Source organism: Xenopus laevis, chromosome 8S, assembly GCF_017654675.1.
Source record: "Xenopus laevis strain J_2021 chromosome 8S, Xenopus_laevis_v10.1, whole genome shotgun sequence".
Taxonomy (NCBI): Eukaryota; Metazoa; Chordata; class Amphibia; order Anura; family Pipidae; genus Xenopus; species Xenopus laevis.
The window spans coordinates 2,732,051-2,756,394 of record NC_054386.1 but is presented as its reverse complement, the minus strand read 5'-3'; the positions used below and the strand labels follow the sequence as shown (position 1 = coordinate 2,756,394).

General features: G+C 42.8%; 1 protein-coding gene across 3 annotated transcripts in view; it reads right to left on the bottom strand.

Moving 5' to 3' along the window:
• The window catches only part of actn1.S (actinin alpha 1 S homeolog), a 73,474-nt gene extending 64,106 nt beyond the window's left edge, over positions 1 to 9,368 (bottom strand). For 2 of the 3 annotated variants that reach the window (XM_018231947.2, XM_018231948.2), the window contains exon 1: positions 9,110 to 9,368. In XM_018231947.2, the coding sequence (XP_018087436.1) occupies positions 9,110 to 9,208 (99 nt within the window). In that variant the 5' untranslated portion in view covers positions 9,209 to 9,368. 3 annotated transcript variants of the gene reach the window in all.
• Positions 9,369 to 24,344: the final 14,976 nt, after the last annotated feature.

Here is a 24,344-nt window from a genome sequence, read left to right as displayed (position 1 = left end):
AACATCTACCACCCTAAAACTCGAGGCATTATTAGAAATGATTAATGGGACGTATAAAACCTTATTCACTGCACCTATTGAATGTTAACAGACTGCAATTTTCTTTAATTTATGAAGGATTAAATGCTGTAAGGTTCCTCGTGCATTCACAATACACTCCAGAAACGTAGGCGCACAATAAGCACTTCTTTATATAAATGTCATAATTGAAAAAAGGACGGCGCTACCTCTAGGGTGACAAGCTGCACCCCATCCTCCTCAGTGTGTCGTAAACAACTCACAGACTCTGTTCTCCTCTGCCTCTCACATTGATATCAGCAGAACAGAGATGACTGTTGTGTTAGAAGATAGGGAGAGCCATATACTGGCCCTGCAGTGTTTCTCTGACCTATGGAATTAGCACATACAGAAAGTGATTCATGTTTCATTACCCTTTCCCTGCCCCATGATAACAACAGCAATAGACTTAACAGTTCAGTTGCCAGGATACATTGCACACAGATAAGCAGATGTTAAAGATACTATTATAAGCTGAACCATTTGTCCTTGGCCCTAGGAGATTACACATTAACACCTGCATTAAAGGAAAACTCTTCTCTTTAAATAAAGCTAATGTCAGATTGGCCGGTTTCTCTATAATAGCAGGGAATGTCCAAACCTGACTTTGCTACATGTCATTGAGCTTAATAGAAATTACCTGGTACAGTTGGTTTTTTTTGGTTTCAAAAATGGATGTTTGTCTGGCTGACTGCTCCAGCGGTGACTGCAATGTCAGGTGGAAAGGGCAGTTTCAGACAAAGTCAATTCAGGGGATACAGGTATATATGGCACTGGCCTAGCCACTCGCCAGTAGTAAATCCAAGTAAAGAAGAATGCCAATACCTGTACTTGCAGCAAATGGGGTGATCCCAAATTTATTCAATGGTGCTATACAATTGAATAAATTTGGGATCACCCCGTTTGCTGCAAGTACAGGTATTGGCATTCTTCTTTTCTTGAAGGGCAGTTTCAGGCATTTCTTTGCGGAAATACAGACTGACAGAGAAACTCTTGGTATGACAGTAGCCAGGGTCGGACTGGCTTGCCGGGGCACCGGGTAAGAACCCAGTGGGCCCCAGCACTGGTGGGCCCAAGTCCCTCTAATTACATTGGCGGCACAGCCAGCCAGTCTGTGAATACCAGTGGGCCCACTACCTTGGATCCCATTCGCCCAGTTGCCAGCCTGCCCATCCACTCTCCTCTTCACTCACACAGGTCACCCGGCCAGATATGTGTGTGGCGCCAGCGTGTTCTGCGTCTGACCTCCTGGTCCTGGACGCAATGTCCTCCCAGCCTGCCCAAGAGAATTTATTGTGCATGTGCAGACAGAAGTAAGTTAGCGCCTCTGGAAAGTGGATGGGGAGGGCCTGGGCCACCAGTAACAAGAGAGACTGACTATGAGCAGGAACAGGGTCACCTCATTCTAACGGACTTCTGTGTCTCCTGCTCAGGACCTTTAGCAACTGGCAGTAGAATGGTGGGTGCAATGAACTGGTTGTGGGTGAATAACAAGTATCCAAACAACACTCGCATGTGCACATGCGTGGTGCATAGGGTTGCCACCCGGCCGGTATTTTACCGGCCTAGCCGGTAAAACACCTGCCAAGGCCGGGGCCGGTATTACAAATTTACGGGTAATGCATTTGCCGGTAATTTGTAATATCCTTTAAAAAAAAAAGCCCTCGGCCTGCCCCCATTTGCGCAGAACTTACCTTTTTTGTAGTCTTCTTCGCATCGCCGCAATGTTGCTCCGTCCATTTTTGCGGCACACTGCATAGCCCCGCCCCTTTTGTATCATGGACCACCTCCTTTTTGTACCCGCCCCCCATCGGCCGGTTATTTTTTTCATTAAAGGTGACAACCCTAGTGGTGCAAAGCAGCGGTGGGGGACTGGGACAGCAGCCCTGGGCCCCCCAGTCCGACCCTGTCAGTAGCCCAATATATAGCCATATCAGTGACTGAATTTAGTAGCCATCCTGCTCAGACTGCTGCACATCATAAGACAAATTCACAGCCATATGCTGCATTCTGTAGCCCTTTACAGTCAGAAGGGGCTTCCCACAAATAGAGCCACGATTGTTTTCCATGGACACCCTCTGTCCCAGTTAGCTTTGTGCTACTTTCACACAACCTTCCCCAATAGCAGCGTATAATGTCGAGCCTCGGGGTGTGACGCATCACATGCACTTCAGATGCCCAGAAAACCGACGCCTTTGTACAAATAACATAGGGGCGTCTATACTTCGGTCATAGTTTTTCATTTAATGCTTTTCATTCCATGTCAAGAATAAATATTACCTAACGCACCCTGCTAACAACACAAGTACATTACACACTAAATCCTCACTATGCATTACTTCCTGTCTATCACATGTTAGAAGCTGACATCACTTCCTGTCACAACTATGATCGATTTACAATGGACATTTTACGGCTCAGTTATAAATAGTGAATAAAGCATAGAAGTTTACTCAACATTAATCACATAAACATCACACAATAGGAACCATAATCTTCCATCCCTCCCAACTCTCCTGTTTTCTGCAGGACAGTCCCGATTTTGACAGCCCGAAGTCCCTGAAATGTAACTGAAATGTCCCGACTTTCCCTCTGATCTCCTGCATTGGCTGCAGAAAAAGTTTCTGAAACTTAATTAAAATAGAGCCTAGAACACTCAGCACCCGCACTTAGATACTTTTGTAACAATTTAAGATAAGCAAATATACAATTATTTAAGATAAGCAGGCCTCTTGGGAGAACTGAGACTCACAGTTTAAAGGGCAATTCACTTTCATTAGCAAAACTGTTATAACACATAAAACATTGCACTAAAACTCCCATAAATTGTTTAAACTGTCATAAACTGCCACATTTTGTAAAACAGACATGGTAATTAGGGGGTGTGGCTATAAAAAGGGCGTGGTCACAATGCCACAATGCACGCAGCACAACTTTTTGTCCCTCTTTTTATCTTTTGAATGTTGAGCGGTACGATCTTCAGCGTGCAACTTTGGAGAACCTTCTAACAAAAACAGACAAGTGTTGGTCCACCAGATACTGCAAAATTAGAACTGCTAGCAACCCTTGACTACCAATAGGATTCTGGGACTTGTAGTTCCTTTATCTGCCTATGTATTGCTCAGACACAAAACATTCAGTTTCTTGGATCTGACCAGGGTTCAGCATGAAACCAAACTGCTTGTAAGCCTATCACCCCTCATAGCTGTTCCACCACAAATATAAATAGACAACTAATGGGCAATTATAGTTCGTCCAATATGAAGGTAAATCTGCACTTCTATGGCCACCTTTACTCTTGTTTAAGCCAAACCTCTCTTCTCTAATAGGTACCCTTGCTAACCAACCACTCATTTCAGATATTCAAATATACAGCTACCCTTCTGTAAAATAATGCAATCTTTGATCCATCATGAAAAAGGTTGCCCCCTGGTGGTCCCTGTGCTTACTACACAACAGTTCATGGACTAAAACCATTACATTTATCAGGGGAAAAGATGTGATGATTATAGTCATTTATTTATACAACATCAGAAAGTTATGCTGCTCCTACATGAATTTATAACCAGGGGTGACTCGTTCAGCCAAAATTTGCAAAGCCAGCCTCCCGCACCGAATGTTTTGAGCTTCTGTGAGTAAAGGGGCCCTACAGAAATTGTGCTTTCTACACTAGAAGAGCGGAGATCCCAGAAGTTTGGCTCTTAAAGTTACCAGGAGCAGTTTTTGGCCACCCCTGGTAACTTGTGAGCTGCTGTTTTTCAACTTACCTCAAGGCAGCAGCGCTCCTGTTTAACAAATAGGGGTCTTACAGTATTTTAACAAACTAGAGTTACAGATTAACCAGAAGGTTCCACTCACAAGAGTTTACATGTTAAAGTCTTGGGGGTATATTTATCAAAGAGTGAAGTTAGAGATCTCCACGGTCCGCAGAATGAAATACCGTCTTTCTCTCCATTCATTTCTATGGGATTTTTAAAAGGCGTATTTATCAAAGGGTGATAGTGAAAGTTCACCATTTGATAAATACGCCTTTAAAAATCCCATAGAAATGAATGGAGAGAGAGAGACGGTATTTTACTCTGCGGACTGTGGAGATCTCTAACTTCACTCTTTGATAAATAAACCCCTTGAAGTCGGCTTTGTGATCCAATGTCTTATTCTAGTTACTATTTTCCATTGTAATAGGATATTTCAATTTAATAAAGGGTGATAGGGAGACCCTCCTTAAGTTTTAAATTCCGACTCATTTATTTCCCAGATTTGTATATAGTTTCATACGTTTGCATTTAAATCGTATTATTGTAAGTAGTTTGTAGCAAGACAAAAAGTTTTGGAAGGAATGTTGGGTTCTGTTGGTTTAAAATCATGCCATGGGGGGACTCAGAGCTGTAGTTTAAAAAGATCACTTTAGTTTAGTTGTTTTCAGATTGTTCACCATAAACAAAGACTTTTTACAATTGATTTCCATCTTTTAATTTTTTCACCGTATTCCCAAAATTTACGTTTAAAGTTTAATGTTCCTGCCTCTAGTGTCTCAGTCTGGCAGTTCTGTGATCCAGGAGCATCTGAACTGTTACAATTTCATACAATTAGTCGATACAATTAGTTGATACATTTAGTCGATACATTTCTCAGCAGTATCTGTGGAGTATTAGCAACTATTGTATCAATTCTAACAGCTAAATGTATCAATTTAAAACAATTAGAGAGTCGGTGACCCCTCCCTAACAGAGCTGCTTTAGAAGGCGAGAAATTAAACTTTACACTTCAATAACAGAAGAAGAAATTAGAAAGTAATTGGAAAAAGTATTTGAAGGTGAGCAACCCCTTCAAAGGAGAACTAAAGCCTAAAAATGAATGTGGCTTAAAATGGCCTATTTTCTATAGTGAACTTATTGCAGGAGGCTAAAGTTTGAGCTTGTCAATAGCAGCAATGATCCAGGGCTTCAAACTTGTCACACAGGGGGTCACCATCTTGGAAAGTGTCTGTGACACTCACATGCTCAGTGGGCTCTGATTGGCTGTTGAGAAGCTAAGCTTAGGGCTCGTCACTAATTATCCAGCAGAAAATGAGCTTCCCTGGCTGTAATATAAGCTGATGCTACAGGTTTGCTGATTATTCAATTCTGATGCTAATTGCACTGGTTTCTGTGCTGCCATGTAGTAATTATGTGTATTAATTACTAATCAGCCTTATATTGTGACATTTCTATTCTATGTGTACTGTATATTGTGAGTGGCTCCCTAAGCTCAGTAAGTGACAGCAGCACAGAGCATGTGCAGTGAATCAGCAGAAAAGAAGATGGGGAGCTACTGGGGCATCTTTGGAGACACAAATCTTTACTGCTAAAGGGCTGTGGTTGCCTTGGGCTGATACAGAAGCACAAAACACCACGTACAACATTTCTAGCTACTTCTTTAGTTAGGCTTTAGTTCTCCTTTAAGGACAGAATGGTGCCAATTCCTACTTTCCCAGCCAGGCCGTATAAAGTGCTGTACCCCAGTCGATATTATATGATATAAGCAACGTTCCAACCTGCAGGCATATAAGTAATAAAGCTCATTCTGGTTTTCATTAGTATCACATGGGATCTCTGCACAGACGGGGACTGTTCTTCTACTGTGCATTTCCTATGTAAATAGGATTAAATCAGTGTTGTGCTACTGGAGGCCTGTGGACAAGATGTGAATATTGTGGGGATTTGTATTGTCCCCTGATGGCCCTAATGCTTCTCTAGACTTCTTTGTATTCTTTGTTAGTGAATTAACACAGACACACCCTGTCCCGTGCATTTCCCACAGGTGAACAAGCCGGGCAGTCCTGTAACAACTTTATTTAACTACCTTGGCAGGGACGCCCTTATTACTTTCTAAACGGACAGGGTTGTTACGTTATTTTGTCTTTTAAATACACATGAATTCTGATTGGTTCCTTGCATCTTTCATTAACATTCCAATGGATTATACGGAGCTTCCTACAAGCAATAGTGAAATAGGATTTGTAAGTTGCACTCGCATATCAGGAAAGAGATAGCCAAGTCGTTTTTACTCCAATGTAATAACAGGCATGGGCTGCTGCTTTAATTACAAATACATCACATAATGTTAAATGCAAAACCATCAGGAACTGGGGCGATGCAATGATAGAAGAGACTGGAGCACCCCTCCTCAGGGCTGGACTGAGAATTAAAATAGGCCCTGGCATTTCAGGTACATAGAGGCCCAATCAGCCCACATAGAGGCCCAAACAGCCCACAAAATAGTGACTTTCTATGGGACCTTATAGCAGCCCCTGAAGCCACAGATTGCCAGTCCGGGCCTGCCGCTTCTAGCCCCTGATCATGGCAACTTTTTTCTGGTAACGTGTGTGCTGAATTGCAACTAATCAGTTTAATATATTAATGGCTGCCCTCAGGGCTCATTTCACTGTTTAATTCAATTACCCCAGTGCTACAAGCAAGGCGTGGCTCTCGTGAGCTGTATTTGGCCCCTGGGCTTGTATCTCACACACTGCACAGTCTCAGTAACAAATCTATATATAAGGCACCCTATATACACACAGCACTAATACACAGGAGATATGAATAATAGATTAAGTCATACATGCGACACACAGAGTTAATCTTGCTGCAGTGAAGTTGTTCCAAGGTACAGTTCCAGGTAACTACATCTCATCCACCCACCCAGCCTCATTCAGCAGCCTTAACAGTGTAGGGTTAAAGTTCATCACTAACTGAGCGCTGGCAACCAGCTTAAAGGCTTAAGCCACCAGTCAGTAGGTGTAAGCCAGCGTGTCCTTAATAACCTGCCTAGAGTGGGACTGACTGGAGACAAGTCTTTGCACACCAAGGTTTGATTGTCTCAGTTGTCTGCTTAATAGACTCTGAGGCTGGTTACCTGACACAGGTGAAAAAGCACCGAAGGGCAATAACCTATAGTCAAGGACTAGTCAGTCTAGAGTCCAACCTACAGCCCTGAAGCCATTGTAGGGGTTCTCAGGGCTCCCCAACACCATTCAGATATTGGCTTATATTCAACAACAGCAGAAGGCCCAGAAATGTGTTTTTCCCGAGTCTAGTGCCTGTTAGACTGACTAGTTTATAGGAATGAATGCATTTGTGTCAGTAAAACCTTGTAGCTGTACTTTGGAGCTGCCAGTGACAATTTCTATATCTTTCAGAACCACAACATATACTTTCAGTGGTTATTCAGAATGAAATAAAAAGATACAATGTAACGAATGAGGAGAATCAAGGCAACTAGTTCTGCTGCTACACTCAATAGGCCAGGTCTTGTAATACCTTTCCACAGCTGCTATGAACAAAATCGATTTGTAGAATTGGTTGCCCAACCCTAAAGCTGCCAAAAGATGTTAAGGGCGGAGACACGCTCAGATTCGGGGAGATCAGTCGCCCATCGACAAATCTCCTCTTCTTCGGGGCGACTAATCTCCCCGAACTCTAGAATGTAAATTGCTGGAGGAATGGCACTCACAGAGCTTCATTGTCCGAAGTCGCATCACGAGGAAATTTCTGGCGACTTCGAAAAACGAAGCACTCCAAGTGCCATTTCGCAGGCGATTTAGATTCTAGCCGGTAGGAGGAAGTTCGGGGAGATTAGTCGCCCCAAAGAAGAGGCAATTTATCGCCGGGCGACTAAATCTCCTTGAATCTTGGCGTCTGTCCTAAGAGTTTCCAGCTGAACGAGCACAAGCCTGACAAGAAGCTTTATACGGAGCGTGCGTTGTGATGCATAGGTAGAAATGGGTCAGGTAGGGAGAGCGTTTCTTTACTTTGGTAGGCAAATCAAAATTCGGGAAAGACCTACGGTTTGGCAAAAAATTAGCCAAAGTATTTTTTAAAAGTACAAAATTGTTATCAGGACATGCATTAGCCTAACGCGTTTCTCCACACAGCTGTATGGAGGGGAGACCCGACAGCCTATGAGCAAGTGCCCACCTTGGCATGAAAAGCGTTAGGCTAATACATGTCCTAATAACGATTTTTTTTTTTTGTAAATCGCTGGCGGGATAGCAATCGGTGTGTTTCATTTTCCAAAGTCGCCTCACGAGAAAACCAAGCGATCCAAGTGCCATCCCGCTGGCAATTTCAATTCTAGCGGGCAGGAGGCAGTTCGGGGAGATTAGTTGCCCCAAAGAAGAGGCGATTTTTCACTGGGAAACTAAATCTCCCCGAATCTGAGTGTGTCTCTGCCCTTAAGGGTCAGGGCCCGCAGGCAGATTCAAGGAGATTAGTTGCCCGGTGACAAATCTCTCTTTCGGGGCGACTTAATATCCCTGAACTGCCTACTGCCGCTAAAATGTAAATCACCAGCAGGATGGCACTTTGCGCGATTTGTTGTCCGAAGTTTCCTTGTGAGGCAACAGAAAACAAATCGCTCCGAGTGCCGTGCGTACCCGCCAATGATTTACATTTTAGCCGAGGGGAGACAGTTCGGGGAGATAAGACAGATATCGGCAGCACACTGGCGATTTGAAGATAATGTGAAGTTTATTGTATCATTCAAAAAGGGCAAAGTTTCGGGCCACCTGGGCCCTTTATCAAGCCAAGAATGTAAATTTGCAGTTCGGGGAGATTAGTCGCCCCAAAGAAGAAGAGATTTGTCCCTGGGTGACTAATCTCCCTGTCTCTGCCCTAAAAAATACTTGGGCTACTTTTTCACCAAACTGTAGGTCTCTACCGACTACCAAATGCTGAATAAGCCTTGGACTGGGGCTTTTCTGGGATAGGATCACGGAGTACAATTTTGACTTAATTGAGGAACATTTTTGGACTTTTAACTGGATTCATGGCCATTGCCCCAAGGTAGAACCACAGTAATAGTATTTATTTGTTTTTACTTTGTAGCATTCAGGTTACATCTGTAGCAGGATTTGGCAAGAAGCAAATGAGGCTCCCCCTGACCCCTGTGCGTTTGTCGCTGAGTCTGTGCGTCTGTCGCAAGCAGTGTGACCCTTTAGCTGCTGGGTGTGCCCCACCTGATGCTGAAGTGTGAGAGGTGATAGTAAGTGGCTGCTGAATCCAGATCTTACCTTTCTCTGCTGTTTCTCCCAGGCTGGATCCAGTAGGAGGTCCCTGTCCCAATCATCCTCCTGCGGCATATACTTATTGTGCTCCTCATAATGATCCATCCTCCGCTGCTGCCCGTCTTATTCCCGCCGCAATCGCTCTCCTTGTAGCTGTGAGTCCCCCAGTGTCGCCCAGAGCAGCAGAGTGTAAGAGCCGAGCGGGCAGAACGCTACAGTGGAACCAGCGAGAAATCGCTCACTGACTGGGGAAGGGACGGTCCCGCCCATCTCAACCATTAACCCGATTGGCTGCGGCCCCAGAATGGCTGTGAGTTCAGCTATTGGCTGTGGGAGCCGTCAATCACTAACAACTTACAGTTCGCGCCCGTGGGGAGGGCGAAGCCGAGTCTGAGCCTGAGGTGTCGGATTCGTTTATTAGACAGAAACGTGGCCTTCAGCGGCATCGGCTTCATTCAAAGGATCTTTAATGAGATAACTTATCGGTATTTACACGTGTGAGAATTATATCAACGCAATCGCTTCCTCTCTCTACAATTCACCTTTATTAAGTCTTTCCATTGCCAATTAGATACGTTTTTTTCCCACACACTCAGGTAAATATTAGTTACCGGCTCCACAGCGACATTCTGTTCGGCCTCGTCAGAGTTTATGGAAATCCAAAGCGAGGCTGGGGGCGTGTCACTGCTACTGTATTACCTGCGTGTGGTAAACTTACTGCAGGGCTGTCAGGTCTAGTTTTCAAAAGAAGCCAAAACCAGCCCAAGTCAAAACCAGCCCAAGTCGGCTACAAAACCAGCCCAAGTCAAAACCAGCCCAAGTCGGCTACAAACCAGCACAAGTCGGCTACAAAACCAGCCCAAGTCGGCTACAAAACCAGTCGAAGTCAAAACCAGCCCAAGTCGGCTACAAACCAGCCCAAGTCGGCTACAAACCAGCCCAAGTCGGCTACAAAACCAGCCCAAGTCGGCTACAAACCAGCCCAAGTCGGCTACACAACCAGCCCAAGTCGGCTACAAAACCAGTCGAAGTCAAAACCAGTCCAAGTCGGCTACACAACCAGCCTAAATCGGCTACAAAACCTGTGCCTATTATTAAGTATCAGTGTGATATGAAACAAGTAAGGCTGACACCTTGTATACCAGAATAAAGTTGCCTAATTTTTGACAAGTCTGCTTGGAGGAGTGATCTTTGCAAGTGCCTGCTCATTTTGTTTGCCATTGTCGGCTATAAAACCAGCCAAAGTCAGCTACAAATCCAGCCCAAGTTGGTTACAAAACCAGCCCAAGTCAAAACCAACCCAAGTGAAAATCAGCCCATCAGCTACAAAACCAGCCCAAGTCAAAACCAGCCCAGAACTAGCCAAGAGGCACTTCAGAAGTAGCCCAAAATTAGCACAATATGGCCAAAGTAAAAAATAAATGATTACCGGTATATGTGAAAATACAGCTTTTTAAAATTTTCACTGTTTCGCAAATTTTTCTACAAAGCAAAAAGGGACAGATTCGCCCGTCACCAGGGGCGTAACTACAGAGGGGGGCCCAGGAGGTATAGGGACCCCATAAGGCCTAATACATATACAATTTCAATAAATATTGGTAAAACAACTCAACCTCTAGACATTTTGGTGGCCAGCAGATTTTTTGCCCCAAAATTGTCTGAAATTGAGGAAAGTGACCAGAAAATACTTAAGCGTTACGGGAGACTGGGGTACAGAGCCCAAAATCTAGTAACTCCTGACTTCTACACAAGTCAGTCCCAGTTTGCCAAACTTGGCAGTTGGCAAATTGTCAAGCAAAAACGACATTACCCAACATGCACTGGGAGGCTTGGCACATTAGTGCAAGAAAAAACTTTTCGCTGGTTTCCAAAGTACAAACCAGCCAAAGGCCCAAAAAGTAGCCCAGATCCGTACCTTGGCTATTTTGTACTTTTATAACCCGCCTGGGCTCTAAATTAGTAGCCCAATTTGCCTGGAAAACCGCCAACCTGGCAACCCTGGCACCAGGGAGGGACAGCCGAAATTGCACAGGAACACAAGGAGCTTCTATTCTTACACAGTTCATTGTAATTTGACAATAAACCGCTATAAACATTTTCTGCAATATCAACTCCCTTTCCCAAGATGGTCTGCCCCAGGCAGAAGCTTCAGCTCCAGTCAATAGTTAACCCCGTTCTTACAGGGATGCTGCCCCTTTCCACATATTTATATTTATTGATGCTACTGCTGCTGACTTCTCCTTCCATATAAACACATCCCAAAGAGTTTCCAGTTGCTCTTGTCCTGATTTGGAGTAGATAGACTTACCAGACATATAATAGGGCAACCTGCCAACTTCTCATCCTTCTCATCCTGAAATTCTCAACCCCCATGTATTATGGGGAATGAAACAACAGGTCCTAGGAATACCCTTATTTTAAACTGCCACTTTCTGATGAGAGGTTTTAATATATGTGTATGATAAAAGCTTTATTCCCAAAGTTTAAGAGAACCTTACATAAATTTGCTGTAAGGCCCAATATCTTTTAGTTACCGCCCTGATCATGAATTAGCAAAATGAGTAGACATGGCTTTGAGTGTTGCACTTAGTACTAACTTACTGTATTATAGGGTAATATCAAGGGATGCTAATCTAGATCAGCGTCTCTAATTAAATGTATTTAAGGGATTGTTTAAAGGCAGAGAGATGTGGAGAAAGTCTGATCAAACTTGCAATGGAACTTAAGAGAAGGGGTGCAGATCGTTAGGAAAGAATAAAGAGTGGTTTAGGGCATACTAAAAATTTAGGGTAAGGCCAGAAGTTTGAATGGTAGCAGACAACAGTTTATTGATTGACAGAGTGGAATGACAGAAAAATGGCAGTTGGTGAGGTGTATGAACCGGGCCAATGTATGACATGGTACAGAGTGAATGAAAATTCTGATGGTATCTTGTATGATGAACAGTCATATTTAGGGAATAGCCCATGGGTAATAGTGGCATGATTTTGTTATTGATTGGATATGATTATTGAAGGAGAGGGCCAAATGATTGCTTCAATGCTTCAGGCCTGGTATGTAAGACTAGAGTCATTAAGTCGAATGTTATAGGTGTTGGGGGGGGGCCAGAAAGACAACCATACTAATTTAAGATATTGTTGGGATGTCCAACTAGAAATGGCTGAGGAAAAAAAGAGATCTCAGATAAGAGATTTGGGTTGAGATAAGGAGAGATAAAACTGAATGCCATCAGTGTAGAGATGGTGTTTGAAATTATATAAACTGGATAGTTGACCAAGGGGGATTTGTTAATGACAGGGTAAAAACAAGATTTTTTTTAAGCTTTGATCAGAGCCTCGAGGCACCCCAACAAAAAGTGATACGGGACAAGACCAGATCGGTTCTATAGATAAGTGGAAAACAAAGGCAGAGCAATGTCACAAAGATCAAGAGGAAGAGAAGAATGTATGGGGGATGAGGGTGCTAGCATGAGCTGCAATGTGTGCAGATTGTGATCAGAGAGGAAAGGGCAGTTAGTAAAGTTGGATATCTGGAGAATGTATGATCCAGTAAGCTAATGCTGCATTGAGCGGAAGAATGAGATCACACAGCTAAGCCAAAGGAGGATGTTGGCAAAAGAAGCTTAGAGACAGCAGGGCATTATGATTGTTAGAGGAGATATTCATGTTACCGAGAATGATGGAAGTAAATATGTAAGTCAAACAGAGAAGTTTTAAAATAAAGTGTGAGGTTGGTCTAGATGGGTCCCCAACCTTTTATACCCGTGAGCCACATTCAAATGTAAAAAGAGTTGGGGAGCAATACAAGCATGAAAAAAGTGCCAAATAAGGGCTGTGATTGTCCGTTTGATAGCCCCTATGTGTACAAGAGACTCAACTTGACACTATACTTTTTTTTTTATACATTTTTATGCAATTAAAACATGCTTCCAAGCCTGGAATTCAAAATTAAGCGCCTGCTTTGAGGACACTGAGAGCGACATCCAAGGGGTTGGAGAGCAACATGTTGCTCACAAGTTACTAGTTGAGGATCACTGGTCTAGAACATGGGTCCCCAACCTTTTATACCCATGAGCCACATTCAGATTTAAAAAGAGTTGGGGAGCAAAGCAAGCATTAAAATGTTCCTGGCAGGGCAAAAAAAGGGCTGTAATTGGCCCCTATGGGGACTGGCAGCCTACAGGAGGCTCTGTTTGGCCATACACCTGGTTTTTATGTAACCAAAACTTGCCTCCAAACTAGGAATTAAAAAAATAAGCACCTGCTTTGAGGCCACTGGGAGCAACATCCAGGGTGTTGGTGAGCAACATGTTGCTTGCGAGCCATTGATTGGCCACTGGTCCAGCTGTATAACGGTGATGTGATAAGTGAGAAAAGTGCTAATTGAGTGAGTAAGGGCCATGCGCCCCAGGCAACCCGGCCCGCCGCGGTGCTCCCTCTACTGAGCGTGCACACAAGCGCTGGCCATCACGTCGCATGCGCGCTGGCCACCCCATAACAGCGCACACCACCCTCGTCTAACAGGCAATGCATGCGCACCGAGAACAGGAGTCCTGACTGGACTGGGGTAGGCAGCAGTTAAAGGTGCCCCCAATCCTTGCGTGCCTACTCTGCCTACCCCTATTTCCGGCCCTGGAGTTAGATGGGGGAAGAACCTTAAATGTGCTACACTGAAAAGGAAGGAAAGAATCCTACCGAACCTCTTGTCACTCTACAATTCTTGGAGTGTTATTAAGTAGAACTAAAGCTTAAAGAGAAACAAACCCTTAATAATAAAAAAAACATACCCCCTACCTTACATAGACCCCCCTCCCTTCAACCACTGGTGTCATTCATTAATAATCAGCCCTGTAGCATCAGCTTATATTAGAGACCAACCTCATTACATGACTAGTTTTAAATTAAACACATCTAGAGCTGTTGCTATCACTATAAAGGCCTGGAATATCTACATTCACACAAGAATTACATTCAAGACAGAGGGCATGGCATTTGACATCAAAAAATAAGGGCTTCCTTTCTATTTTAGAGCAACAGAATTACTTAAACAATCAGTTAACCAATTAATCAGTATAATGGTTGTTGGTTGTGGCCTGGGTACTGGGGCACCTTGTTTTTGGACTGCTTAAAAATGTGGCATTCGAAGCATATGGGAAGATCCTATTTGTGTCAGTAACACACTTTCAGTTCATTTCTGGAAAGCTCTAACCAAAGTATCAGTTACTTCTATGTAAGAGTATTTTGTAACTTTCATTGATATTCATTGAAAGGTTTTCATGCCTTTGCAAGACCTGAGATATTTTACATTCCTGAACTTTGATGACACAGGCTCCTTTTTTTTTTTTTTTTTGCTGCGTTCCGCTATTAACATTTACAAGAGGAAACGAGGAGTACAAAAGAGAGTCGCTTGCACACTTACATTGCTTTCTTATGAGAAAGAGCAGCAGCATTTCAAAAATGTATCCGTGTATTCAAGTCTTGCATTTTATGAAATCTTTGAGATCAGTCCATATGAATGTGAAAAAGCAGCACAAGTTCTCACTTGTATGAAATTATAGGATCCTTTGTTTCTATTAGTGCCACTCACATTAGCTCTGGGTAGCCAACAAGCTCCACTACCAATAATATATTTGACAAAATATTTAAAAATAACCAATGCAGCCTAAAGGTTAAAGGAGACTACTTGCAATTTGATAAGACCATTGATTTCACAGAATTTAACACGGACGAACATTCATGGACACTAAAACCACTGTGAAAGTGAAACATCAGCTGGACAGTGAAACCACAAGTGTGTCATAAATGGGGCACAAAAGAAGAGAAGCCTCCGAAAAACTCAAGAGTCAGGATGGGAAAGAAGAAGTCAGCTTAGAAGTGAAAGCAGCTATCCACAAAGCAGGAAAGTCATGTATATCAGCTGATTTCCTGGGCAGAAATAACATTTCACCAGGCAAGAGGTCACTGCAAATGAAATCAGTGTCAGATGCTAGCTGAGGAATAACAGAAACCCAGAATGTGTCTTTGGTGCAAATATTCTCTTAAGGGCAGGAATACATGCTCTGTCTGTTCAGTGGAATTTCAGACTTGTATTCTTACTCTAGTTAATTCTGTCAGTGGACTGTACTGTACAAAAAAAGAAAGAGACCAAAGTTATAATGGTGGTCCCAGCAATATGGAGGACTCAACGGGGAGACATAAGGAAATCCTGGTAATGGGTAGATGGAAAACATTCATCTATGAACCAGTACACAAGTTAAAGGGATACTGTCATGGGAAAATAATTTTTTTTTTCAAAATGAATCAGTTAATAGTGCTGCTCCAGCAGAATTCTGCACTGAAATCCATTTCTCAAAAGAGCAAACAGATTTTTTTTATATTCAATTTTGAAATCTGACATGGGGCTAGACATTTTGTCAATTTCCCAGCTGCCCCAAGTCATGTGACTTGTGCTCTGATAAACTTCAATCACTCTTTACTGCTGTACTGCAAGTTGGACTGCTATCACCCCCTCCCTCTTCCCCCCCCAGCAGCCAAACAACAGAACAATGGGAAGGTAACCAGATAGCAGCTCCCTAACACAAGATAACAGCTGCCTGGTAGATCTAAGAACAACACTCAATAGTAAAATCCATGTCTCACTGAGACACATTCAGTTACATTGAGAAGGAAAAACAGCAGCCTGCCAGAAAGCATTTCTCTCCTAAAGTGCAGGCACAAGTCACATGACCAGGGGCAGCTGGGAAATTGACAAAATGTCTAGCCCCATGTCAGATTTCAAAATTAAATATAAAAAAATCTGTTTGCTCTTTTGAGAAATGGATTTCAGTGCAGAATTCTGCTGGAGCAGCACTATTAACTGATTCATTTTGAAAAAAAATGTTTTCCCCATGACAGTATCCCTTTAAGAGTTTCAAGCTAACACTACATTGAATAAATATGGACCAATGGGGTTTATAATACAAACCATTCATATTATTGAAGCTGACAGTACTTCTATCATATTCATATACAAATACAATACATTCATTTTGGTACATTTCTGTATCCCACCGCCAAATCATAAAACTGTCACCTGTATAATGTCTAGTAGAAAATGTATGGTATACCTATATGTATATATAGTTCATGCTAGGTTGTATAACTTGGGGCAAAACAACACACCATAGCTGTTTCACATATTAAATCATACTGTTATAATGTTATTAAAATTATCATAGACAAAAGGCTACGTCAGAATGGTACAGGACATGTAAAATACTGCTACAATTCCAGAACCAGAAAGACACTAACTTAAAAAAAATTTCTAACTTTTTGGTTTCAGGCTTATCAGAAGTTTTTTCTCAAGCATAATGAAGCTTCAGTCTCTTTGGTAAAGTTGATGCTAGAGGCATATGTTACAGTAAAGAAGTTAATATCAGCAATAAGTCTGATTTAAACATTTCAGATGTACTTAATCCACTATTTTGGAATTTGGGCAAATCCCGAATCATTTCATGAGGGAGTCAACTGAATCCCGAACCCTAATTTCCATGTGCCAAAAAAATCACAAAGCTGAAAAGTCACATCGTTTTTCAGATTTAGGTCTGGTGTTGCCAGGCACTTTGATTTGGCTTAATCGAATCCTGCTGAAAAAGGCTGAATCCTGGCCAGATCCCGAACTGAGCATCTCTATTAAAAACACATTTTTAAGTTGTTAATGTTCCAGTCATGTGACTCAGTGGAACAGATATTTTTCAGTTATGAACATAATAAGAAAGGTATCCGTTCTATCAGCAGTAGTTATATTTCATGATTCCAGGACATTAGGCCAACTGAGTGCCACCATGTTGTCCTTCATATAAAAAATAGTCTCTATTTTTTATATATTTTGTTGTCTATACATTATCAATAATTAAAACTACCACGGCGCGCTTCGTGGTTTCTGCGCCGGCGTCATGACGTCATCGCGCATTGGTGCGAGATTCAAACTATAAAAGGGGAATTCAGTGTTTAGCTAGTTGCCCGTTGTTAGGTCCTATTTGTAAAGTTCCTAGCTGCCTGATTCTATCTGTTATTACTGGTTTGATCCTTGCCTGCCTTTTTGACTATTCTGATTCTCTCCAATCCTGACCTTTGCCTGCCTGATTACTCCAACCTCTCCAATCCTGATCCTGCCTGCTTGTGACTACTCTGACTTCTCCAATCCGACCTTTGCCTGTCCACTGACTATTCTACGTTCTCCTATACTGATTCCGGCCTGTCTGACGATTCTCGGCTTGTGCCGGCCCGGCCTGCCTGTTCCTGGTGATGTTCTTCCTTCCAGTATCCTGGTGAGACGATTGTGCCCCTTTGCTCGTCCAGAACCGTTAGCTTTGCTCCTCTCTCAAATAAGACCTGGCGGCATCCGATTAACCGAGGGCTCCTCCCGAGGTGAAAGGCGGTGGTTAGAGGCAGATGTGAGATCCGAGACCAGGGAGCTTAGCCTGGGTTCTGGATATAGGGTGCCAAACGTGACCACTTGTTAGCAAAGAGCCAGGTACTATGTTCAAATACCTGTCAATCTCCTATAATGATATAATAAAGCAAATACAATCTTTAGCAAGAAAGGCTCATATATGATCAGAGCTGGCCCAAGAGCTGACCTTACTCTATATTCAGCAGTTCCACTTCAACTATATAGAACATAATGGCCTCTGTCATGTCTTTTATTTTGGAATATGTTGGAACAAAACATCCCAAGGGACAGAATACAGCGCTGCAACTGTTACAAGCAATATCAGGTAAGCTTATTTGATAAATGATCTGCTTTAAACAATGAGTTACATAAATAGATAAACAAGTGGGATTCTGTAGACCAGGCAGTGTCGGACTGGGTCACCAGGGGTCCACCCAAAAACCTTAGACCAGGGGCCCACTCTCATTACTAAAATTCTTCATCTCCTCAATCAACCTCTATTCTCCCAGTTTGTTTTCTTTACAGACTATAATCTATTATTCCATCTATTGAGCCTCTTTGTTCTCATAGAAATAGGGAATGGCCATGAAATAGGCCAAATGTTTAGCAGCATGAGGGGCCACTGACACCTGAGCCCACCGGGAGTTTTCCTGGTATCCATGTGGGCCAGTCCGACACTGAGACCAGGGGTCCCCAACCTTTTCTACTTGTGAGCCAAATTTAAATGTAAAAAAAGAGTTGGAGAGCAACACAAGCATAAAAATTTCCATGGGGATGTCAAATAATGGCTTTGATTGGTTGTTTTGTAGCCCCTATATGGACTGGTAGACTACAGGAGACTCTGTTTGGCAGTACATCTGGTTTTTATACAACCCAAACTTGCCTTCAAGCCAACAATTCAAAAATAATCAAATAATCATCTGCTTTGAGGCCACTGGGAGCAACATCCAAGTAGTTGGTGAGCAGCATGTTACTCGCGAGCTACTAGTTGGGGATCCACTGCTGTAGACCATAAAATTGATGGATTTCACAGCTATATCTACCGCATTTATATGAAAGTGCTTTTCACCTTGCTATATGTATATATAGTAAAGAATATTCATAGTGTAGGGACTTTGTTGTTTGTTTTATACAAACTTTTTTTTCATTTTTGGGGCTAGATCAATGGATAATACCTGAGAATGAATATAGTTAAGACAACTTGTGTTAAGATAGCCAGTACTTCAGTGGCCTAGTTACATTGTAGACTAGATCTTCCAAGCTCACCACTCTGTGAACAGTGAAATATCATCTGTGACAGCCATTCCAAGTTGATTTGTAGCTCAGTCATACAGATGTTTTTGTTGCGTTCTCATGCACATAGAACATGGCCACCCACACTGGGAACTCCCTTCCTCCACAAACGGCATCGTTAACTACCATCATTTTTTTTTTGCCAAAAAAGTAATGTTCCCCCCAACCAGACTACAGGCTTCATTAGCCCACACCTTTGGTAGAGGAAACAATAAACCTATGATAGGTTTATTTAGATGACTAGATTACTGTCACTTTCAAACCATTTTATTAGAGGGCAACGGAGGGTGAATATTTACGTTTTGACTGCAGATTTATAGCGAGGAGGAAACATGCCCAACAATTCTCCATATGTCATTGCCTTAAATGGATACTGTCATGGGAAATTTTTTTTTTCCAAAATGAATCAGTTAATAGTGCTGCTCCAGCAGAATTCTGCACTGAAATCCATTTCTCAAAAGAGCAAACAGATTTTTTTTTATATTCAATTTAGAAATCTGACATGGGGCTAGACATATTGTCAGTTTCCCAGCTGCCCCAAGTCATGTGACTTGTGCTCTGATAAACTTCAATCACTCTTTACTGTTGTACTGCAAGTTGGACTGATATCACCCCCTCCCTTTCCCCCAGCAGCCAAACAACAGAACAATGGGAAGGTAACCAGATAGCAGCTCCCTAACACAAGATAACAGCTGCCTGGTAGATCTAAGAACAACACTCAATAGTAAAATCCATGTCCCACTGAGACACATTCAGTTACATTGAGAAGGAAAAACAGCAGCCTGCCAGAAAGCATTTCTCTCCTAAAGTGCAGGCACAAGTCACATGACCAGGGGCAGCTGGGAAATTGACAAAATGTCTAGCCCCATGTCAGATTTCAAAATTGAATATAAAAAAATCTGTTTGCTCTTTTGAGAAATGGATTTCGGTGCAGAATTCTGCTGGAGCAGCACTATTAACTGATGCATTTTGAAAAAATTATTTTTCCCATGACAGTATCCCTTTAAGATCATTTTAACTAGTATTTTCTGTTGAATTTTTTCTAAAAGAAGACCCATTAGAAGTGGCAGGATTCTGTCAGGAAGGCCAAGTTAAACTGTGGTTATAGCAACTCCATATCCATCCCTTTAATGATGGTCTTAATTTTGAAAAGGATGTTGGTTCTGGGGAGGCTCATTCTGTGAGTCCAAAGCTTTGGTCAAGAGATCAAGAGAATCAAGCAAGGAATCAACCAGAGGTAAATAGTTAGGACTACACTACTGAATGGGTTTAGCATAATGTGGGTGTGGTGGTTTGGCAATATTATGAACATAACCTTGTCACTAAATACCCCTGTTTATTAAAATGTTCTGCTCTTGCAGAGACTAAATTAGTTACAGCATAAAACACTTAGTCAGTCAACGGACATTGAGCAATCCCCTCTTTTATATCTTGTAACAGGATTGGTATAAACAAATATCCCCATCACAGAGGTAGAAAGGGAATAGCTGTGATATCACTATCATGTAAAGCAGTAAACCACATTTACTATTGGTCGAATATCAAGGGTTAATTAACCCTCAATATTCGACCCTCGAAGTTAAATCCTTCGACTTTGAATATCGAAGTCGAAGGATTTAGCGCAATTCGTTCGATCAAAGGAATAATCGTTTGATCAAACGATTAAATCCTTCGAATTGAACGATTCGTAGGATTCTAATCCATCGATCGAACGATTTTCCTTCGATCCCAAATTGGCTAGAAAGCCTATGGGGACCTTCCCCATAGGCTAACATTGATGCTCGGTAGATTTTAAGTGGTGAAGTAGGAGGTCGAAGTTTTTTGTTAAAGAGACAGTACTTCGACTATCGAATAGTCGAACGATCGTTCGATTCGAAGTCGTAGTCGAAGGTCGAATTAGCAAAAAAAAAACTTCAAAAGTATTCAAAGTATTTTTTATTCTAATCCTTCACTTGAACTTAGTAAATGTGCCCCTATATGTCCTGTTCCTATAAAGTCCTGGAATATCAAACCTGTTTCTGAAAAATACACACCGATACTAATGCAGAATAGTCCACATTCAGGTGGAAACCACCAGTCCTGGCACTTTCAAGTCATTTCCACTAAACAGAATGGGCGATAAAGAGGTTACGTTGATTATTTGAGTACTTGCCAATTGTTCATGTGAAATGAATGTGTACGATTGGGTAAAGTAGCGCAGTTGCAGTTGTGTTAACAATATGACCTCCAGATGGAGTTTCTGTTTGAAACATTTGTGCAAGTAGCTCGGTAGAATTTACACATCGACACTGGACTGGTGCTGAGCTGCAGGGAATACGATTGCTCAGGAAGGAAGAGTGAGCTCATCCAAATTGTTCTTACACGTAAAAGCCTTCCAGAAACAGCCTTGCAGGAGGGGACGTTAGCAATATGAATATCCGCTAAAATGAGCGAAAATGGAAAGTTCAGATACTAAAGGGATTTTCCTCCCTGTTATAATGATTTATGTTGCAGGACGGTAAAGAACGCAGGTCATCCATATTTCCTACAGAAGAACTTTAACTCATTTCATGCCAAGAAGGGTCTTACTATGAGACATTATGGAAGAAGGTTCCTGGTGGAACCTCAGCGGCAGAAATTCATAGGAGGAGGGGGTCCCACTGTATAGAGCACTGGTAAGGCCCCATCTAGAATATGCCGTACAGTTTTGGTCTCCATCACTCAAACAGGACATTATTGTATTAGAGAGGGGACAGAGAAGGGCAACTAAGCTGGTAAAGGGAAAATCTTAGCTATGAGGAAAGACTGGCCAAATTGGAGATGTTCACTCTGGAGAAGAGGCGCTTAAGGGGTGATATGATAACTATGTATAAATATATAAGGGGATCATATAATAATCTCTCTAATGATTTATTTACCAGAAGGTCTTTCCAGCTGACACGAGGTCACCCATTCCGATTAGAAGAAAAGAGGTTCCAGCTAAATATTGGGAAGGGGTTTGTTACAGTGAGAGCTGTGAAGATGTGGAATTGTCTCCTTGAATCAGTTGTACAGGCTGATACATTAGATAGGTACAAGGAAGGGTCGGATGCTTTATTCACCAGTAGCTCCTCCCAGCAGACAGGAGGGAGCCAATGAGATTAGAGGAGGGAAAGGGGTGTTACAGGGAGAGCTGGGAAGTGAATCAGGGGTACAGGCTGATACATTAGATAGGTATAAGGAAGGGTTGGATGCTTTATTCACCAGTAGCTCCTCCCAGCAGACAGGAGGGAGCCAATGAGATTAGAGGAGGGAAAGGGGTGTTACAGGGAGAGTTGGGAAGTGAATCAGGGGTACAGGCTGATACATTAGATAGGTACAAGAAAGGGTCGGATGCTTTATTCACCAGTAGCTCCTCCCAGCAGACAGGAGGGAGCCAATGAGATTAGAGGAGGGAAAGGGGTGTTACAGGGAGAGCTGGGAAGTGAATCAGGGGTACAGGCTGATACATTAGATAGGTACAAGGAAGGGTCGGATGCTTTATTCACCAGTAGCTCCTCCCAGCAGACAGGAGGGAGCCAATGAGATTAGAGGAGGGAAAGGGGTGTTACAGGGAGAGCTGGGAAGTGAATCAGGGGTACAGGCTGATACATTAGATAGGTATAAGGAAGGGTCAGATGTTTTATTCAAGAGTAGCTCCTCCCAGCAGACAGGAGGGAGCCAATGAGATTAGAGGAGGGAAAGGGGTGTTACAGGGAGAGTTGGGAAGTGAATCAGTGGTACAGGCTGATACATTAGATAGGTACAAGGAAGGGTCGGATGCTTTATTCACCAGTAGCTCCTCCCAGCAGACAGGAGGGAGCCAATGAGATTAGAGGAGGGAAAGGGGTGTTACAGGGAGAGTTGGGAAGTGAATCGGGGTACAGGCTGATACATTAGATAGGTACAAGGAAGGGTCAGATGCTTTATTCAACAGTAGCTCCTCCCAGCAGACAGGAGGGAGCCAATGAGATTAGAGGAGGGAAAGGGGTGTCGCCTGCGCTAAAGCACATGCGGCGATGCGTTTTCCTTAGTGGCCCGAAGTTGCCTCATGGAGTAAACTTCGGGCAACTTCGGAAAACGCATCGCCGCGTTTGCTTAGTGCAGGCGACTTTTCTTTATAGCCTATGGGAAGACACGCTGAGGCAGTTCGGGGAGATTATCGCTCAGAAGACGAGGAGATTAGTCGCCAGGCGACAAAATCTCCCCCCGAATCTCCTCGTGTGAACTAACCCTAAGTAAAGTAATGAAAATATCTCACTTTCCCTTTGAGACTAAAGGTGGCCATACACGGGCTGATAAAAGCTGGAGACAGACCGAGTCGGCAGTTTATTGGCCCTTGTATGGGGCCCCCGCGGGCTTCCCCAATCGAGATCTGTCTGAAAGTCGGCCAGATCTCGATCGGATGGGACTAAAAATCCTGATGTGGTCCCACGATCTGACCCCCATTCCCATTCGTTAGGATCCGATCATTGGGCCCTAGGGCCCACGATCAGATTAGCCCGATATTGCGACATCGCCAAACGAGCGGATATCTCCGTGTATGGCCAACGTAATAGTGTGGGCAGGATTGTATGACATTATATATATATATATTTATTGACCGGTCGACTGACAGGGATTCCTCACAGACAAACGCACCCTCCTGCAGGTAGTGCTGCACCTCCTCTAATTCTACACAGCCCAGGGTTGTCAGTAGTGATGGACCAATTTCTCCCGTCTCGATTCACGGGAAAATGCGAGGATTTCCCGCAAAATTTGCTAGACGGCAAAAAATTCGAAGAAATCATGAAAATCTAAAATGGATGCCTGCGTCCAATTTTGGAAAAGTCACTTGCGTCAATTTTGACGCGGGTGTTAAAGTCAATAGGTGTCCGAATAGTGTTGACAAGCGCCGATTTTGACGCAAGCGACTTTTAGGATGTGTCTCCAAAATTTTTTGACGCCGGCAAATTTTTGCAGGAGATTCTCAAATTTATTCAACAACGGCGTAACACGGAAGATCGCCGCAAATTCGTGTCACTAGTTGACAGGTCTAATTTTCAGAAGCAGCAAAAGTTGCTACAAAACCAGCCCAGAGGCAATTCAAAAGTAGACAAAATATGGCACAATATGTGCAATGAAAAAAAAATCTAAAAATTAAATGAACAAATGTGAAAATACACCTTTTTAAAATTTTTGCTGATTTGCACATTTTTCCATGAAGCAAAATGGGACAGATTCGCCCATCACCAGGGGGGTAACGACAGAGGGGGACTAGGAGGTATAGGGGTCCCATAACCCCTAATACAAATACAATTTCAATAAATATTGGTAAAACAGATCAACCTCTAAACATTTCAGAAGCCGGCTGATTTTTGCCCCAAAATTGTCTGAAATTGGGGAAAGTTACTGAAAAATGTGAGAATGGGACGGGAGACTGAGGTACAGAGCCCAAAATCTGGTAACTCCCGACTTCTACACAAGTCAGTCCCATTGCATGCTGGGTATTGTAGTCTTACATTCAACTTGGCAGTTG